Here is a 4,872-nt window from a genome sequence, read left to right as displayed (position 1 = left end):
CATCCATGTCAAGTCACATCAATTCCATCTATCATTCTGGTCTGTTATTGAATCTTCAATGTGTGATAATGTGGTTCATTACCTAGGGATATTTAATTGTCAAACAAGCTTCCTATCGCAGGGCTTGTGCGCACGCGCTCCTCCTGTGATTCACCGTGTCTTCTTTTCTTCATAATTTTGTGATTAAACACTGAAAAACATGATAAAATAGGCATGAGACTTATGCAAGTTATATTCTATTATATTTATGAATTTGCGATAAAAGCTATGCGTTTTGATATAATATCCTGCGCTTTGACTCCATTGTTCTACCTAAAAAGCTATAATAACTTGTATTTGTACGAATTATCATTCCAATTGACTCAAACTTGATAATGGTTGATTAAAGAGTATAGTTTTGAAACATGTAACATCAGGAGATACAAGATACATGTTTAGAGCAGAACAATAACAATGATATCCTTTTTTAACACGCGAATAGCCTAAGATAATGCATTTCAAAGACTTTGGATCTAACTTAGTACAACAAGGACAAACATCTCAAACAAAACAAACACAACTAAAGACCTTAGGGGCTAGGGGAAACAAAGATCTAGTAGGAAAGATGACATGATAAGGAATCTCACTTTTGAGGATAGAGAAAGACAATCAATCAGTGGAAATAACATCAGCCCGAAAGGGCTTTGGAACATGCATCTAAAATGATAAAGTGCAGGCTGTTTCAAAGTAGGGTTTTTGTTCTTTCTTTCAGCCACTCCATTTTGGGATGAAGCGTCGGCATAAGAGGATTGATGAATGATGCCATGAACATGTAAGTAAGAGCCAAGTACTTGAAAGAAATATTCACCAGCATTATTAAGATTTTGAGAGAGACATTAAATTGAGTTCGAATTTCAGCAAGAAAAGTAGAAAAGTGAGACAATATCTATGAAGAATTTTGAAAATGAGACAACATTAATGAAAATCTTTTTGCATATAAATACAAAGTAAGAAAACACAAATGTGTCTTTTGACGTACTAGGGCAAGAATTTTGAGATAACAAACATACAAAAAAAAAAAAAAGAAGGTACGAAGAGAAAAATTAACTCTTATATTGGTTTTTTTTATTACACTTGAAATCCTTTTTAAGAAATAATTTTCATTTTCATTTTTCTCACTTATAAAGCAACATTTAATTACTTTAGAAAAAGCAACATTTAATTACTTTAGAAAAAGCAACATTTAAGTATATAAATAATTTCAAAATTTTGAATATGAGAAACCTTCGGTTCTTTTTTTTAGATTCAAATACTTATGCTATTTTGTTTTAATAACTTCAAATCACTTTTAGAAACCATTTCTTTTTTTATTTTTTATTTAATGCTACAAAGCAACATTTAATAAGTATATAAATAAACTTGAAACTTTAATAAACTATTTTAAGAAAATTAATTCATTAATCTAATTCAGTTTTATTTTAGTTTTTTTTTTTAAAAAATAGAACAAATACGAAAATATCTACACCATATTGAACCATTTTAATAAAAGAAAAAAGACAGTTATTTTTATCACAGCGTAAGAGAAATATTTGTAGTTAAACCCAGACTTTTGAGTCAGCCTTCGTCTCTCTCTCGATTCCTTCCTTTTTCAAAATTTCCCTTCGTTTTGGTGGGTCTTCTTCGTCACAGAAGAATTGATCCACAGCGAACAAAGGCTTGGTTTTATTCTTTGTTTCATTCGAAAACGGGTCAAAGAGGTATGCGATTTAACAAAATCTGAGCTGCCGAGGTCAATTTCTCTTCTAAACCTAATATCTGATTTGTAATTTCCCCTCATCCTGTTGCCCTTGCCCCTCCCATTGCGATATGAAATTTGATTTATGTTCTTTGTTTGTAATCTTCTGATTCCAATCGCCATGCCTTTCTGATTTCCTTCAAATTTTGTTTCACTTTGTAAAAAAAAAAAAAAAAAAAAGGAGTAAGGAGTGTTCTATGTCTGCTATACTGAACTAATAAACTCTTCAATAATGCTTTTGGTGGTTTTGGGGCTTCAATTCTCAGTTCTTTGCATTGGGAGGATGAGGATTGTGTGTCCTTCGAGATACTTTAATTTTTGTGGCATGGTTATGTAATGATGAGAATGCCTGTTCTTCTGTTGTTTTTGGAGTCTTTCCCCCCTGAATGTTGGTGGAATTAGGCTTCCCCTTTTTGAAATTATTTTCCAAGGAAGAATTTTGTATTTGATTTCTTTCACTAGTGAAGTTAAATTGTTTATTTATTTCTGCATTGACTATTATGATATGCCTTCTGGAAAGAATTTTCTGCCGTTATCTGCATGTGGGATACTTGAAAATGATTTTGTGATCAGTATTTCCTTTTCTACTTTTTTTTTTTTTCAAATGCATTTCTTTTCCGGTGGTGCTACCCAATCATTTCTATCTTGTTCCTTGCTTGAAATTTTCGATTGTTATATTAATGTGTTAATATGATGCCTTTTAATGTGACGACATTTTGTATTCAGAGTGAATTTTGTAATGTGATAAATACTGCATCTTCAGAGCTAAATAGCATCACGTCTCTTTAACTCGAATGATTCTGGTGATGCCATCTTTCAGGACTCTATTCCATGTAATTGTTCTGACTTCTATAAGTTTGAGTTCAAGAAATGTTTATGACATTAATTTGGAATCTCCATTCGTTCTAGTGCCCCGATTTTCAACCTGAATCCAAGAAACTGAACCATCTGTTCCACAGCAGGAACACACTATGCAAATAGCTTGTCAACCCCATCCACTTGTTTACTTCTCAGTAAGGTCTCTTTCTCCTGCTCCCTTGTGCACAAAACTTTTCATTGTTAAGTTTAGGCTGTAAATTGATATTTTAATCTGAAGTGCAGAAGCATCTCTAAGAGACAAGATGGATGGAGGAATGTACAAAACTTGCATTCAAGAAACTTTGTTAAGCTTGTATTGCTGGAACCTCAGATGCATAAATTCGCTATGTCTCTATGCAAAAACAGATTGCATGCAATCCCAAATGCTGAAGATGGGGACCCATCTGCCTCTATGTCAGAAGACATCAATTCGAATCCGGTGCTTGATTCTATAGCAGGAGAGTTGTGGAATAAATGGTCACCTCCAAAATACCTATGGAGGGGGCTATCAGTTCTTTTTCTAACTGGGCAGGTGATTATGAGGACTTTAAAGGGTAAAGTCCATTGGAAAAATACTCTCCAACAGCTAGAGAGAGTAGGGCCAAGATCTGTAGGGGTTTGCCTTCTAACATCTGCATTTGTTGGCATGGCATTTACTATCCAGTTTGTTAGAGAATTTACTAGATTAGGATTAAACAGGTCTGTTGGTGGTGTATTAGCTCTGGCATTCTCAAGGGAGCTAAGTCCTGTCATTACATCGATTGTGGTTGCCGGGAGAATTGGAAGTTCATATGCTGCAGAATTAGGAACAATGCAGGTGTCTGAACAAACAGACACGTTAAGAGTCTTGGGTTCGAACCCTGTTGATTATCTCGTCACTCCAAGAGTTATAGCCTCCTGCATTGCTCTTCCAATTCTAACTTTAATGTGTTTCACAGTTGGGATGGCATCAAGTGCCCTTTTGGCTGACAGTGTTTATGGTGTTAGCATCAACATTATCCTTGACTCAGCTATGAGAGCTCTAAAATCTTGGGATATTATCAGTGCAATGATCAAATCGCAGGTTTTCGGTGCTATTATATCAATTGTAAGCTGCGCTTGGGGTATTACTACTTCAGGGGGTGCTAAGGGGGTCGGGGAGTCCACAACATCAGCCGTTGTCATCTCTCTTGTTGGCATATTTATTGCTGATTTCACACTTTCTTGTTTCTTCTTCCAGGGAGCTGGAGATTCCCTAAAGAACTGTATGTAAATTCATTGAGCCCACATACATAAAAAAGTTTCAGTTGGGGAAAAGAGCATATCAGAATCTGCTGTTTACAACAAACACGACTCCAAGAAGTTTTAACTAATGGGAAGCCATTGGAGGCATATGTGAGTTTTAGTTTCATTACTTTTAGGTTGAAGCAAGAACATTCTGGCTTGTCTTCTCTGATTGACTAGTGAAGAAGGTGCCTTTTTTACGCAGGATTTGAACGGTTCACATTTTATTCCATTTGTGATTAGTAAAATCTCTAGCACATGTTTTGTTAGTAGAGCTTTTACCAAATTTTGATTCTACCCCTAGATGGAAGGTCACTAAAAGAGCACACTTTTGGTTACCATTAGCTTTTATAATTTAAAACGAGTTAGATTCGAAATTTTCAACACATGAATGAGCCTCCCTTGGTTTCTTTACATTCATAACTCAAAATGAATGGCTTTGATTGCAATAAATAATTGTTGTAAATCTGTTCAGTTGCAGTTTGTTGTACATCAGTGACTCGTTCCAAGTTCTTGTACATAAAGGACTTGAGTCAGTTATTTTTCTCTTTCATAATGAAAATGACTTCAGAGCATATGGTTCAGATGGTCTTGTGTTCAAGTTCCTATACTGTTATTTATTTTCTTCAATTGAAATTGATTTTCATTGGTTGGATTGAGTACACAAAGTGAGGGTGAGTGTTAGATATTATATTAAGTTTGTTTTCACTCATCAGCTTAAGCTTTTAGTTCTAATCTTTTAGTTCTAGATCAATTAGTGATGCTTTCGTTTCTTACAAAAGAGAAAATAATGCAGAGGTTTATTATGTAACAGAGAAGGGTCCTTGACTTTGGCTCACTCAAATTTTAGTAGCCTCACTCTGTTTTTCCGTAAAAAGATAAGGAATCCTTTCGCTACTTACTGATCAATTTGGCTTAGATTTAGGCTTTAAAATGAGTTCCAAATTTCGCATGCGTACCAAACAGAGTAGGAGATT

General features: G+C 34.7%; 1 protein-coding gene across 1 annotated transcript; it reads left to right on the top strand.

Annotated features, from left to right (window-relative positions):
* Positions 1-1,592: 1,592 nt before the first annotated feature.
* On the top strand, positions 1,593-4,479 carry LOC101206602 (protein TRIGALACTOSYLDIACYLGLYCEROL 1, chloroplastic). The gene is made up of 4 exons (XM_031887768.1): positions 1,593-1,768; positions 2,595-2,607; positions 2,734-2,792; positions 2,876-4,479. Exons 3-4 carry the CDS (start codon positions 2,746-2,748, stop codon positions 3,882-3,884), a joined length of 1,056 nt encoding a protein of 351 aa, XP_031743628.1. The 5' UTR covers positions 1,593-1,768; positions 2,595-2,607; positions 2,734-2,745; the 3' UTR covers positions 3,885-4,479.
* Positions 4,480-4,872: the final 393 nt, after the last annotated feature.

This window comes from Cucumis sativus, chromosome 6, assembly GCF_000004075.3.
Source record: "Cucumis sativus cultivar 9930 chromosome 6, Cucumber_9930_V3, whole genome shotgun sequence".
In the NCBI taxonomy this organism is placed as follows: domain Eukaryota; kingdom Viridiplantae; phylum Streptophyta; class Magnoliopsida; order Cucurbitales; family Cucurbitaceae; genus Cucumis; species Cucumis sativus.
The sequence above is the reverse complement of the archived record's forward strand: the minus strand, read 5'-3'. Positions and strand labels throughout refer to the sequence as shown.

What these genes read in the sequence shown, in the direction of transcription:
- LOC101206602 (XM_031887768.1), top strand. Translation starts at nt 2,746, where the DNA reads ATGCAAATAGCTTGTCAACCCCATCCACTTGTTTACTTCTCAGTAAG. An exon ending in CTTGTTTACTTCTCAGTAAG is followed by an intron (nt 2,793 to 2,875) that starts GTCTCTTTCTCC and finishes TCTGAAGTGCAG; the next exon opens with AAGCATCTCTAAGAGACAAG.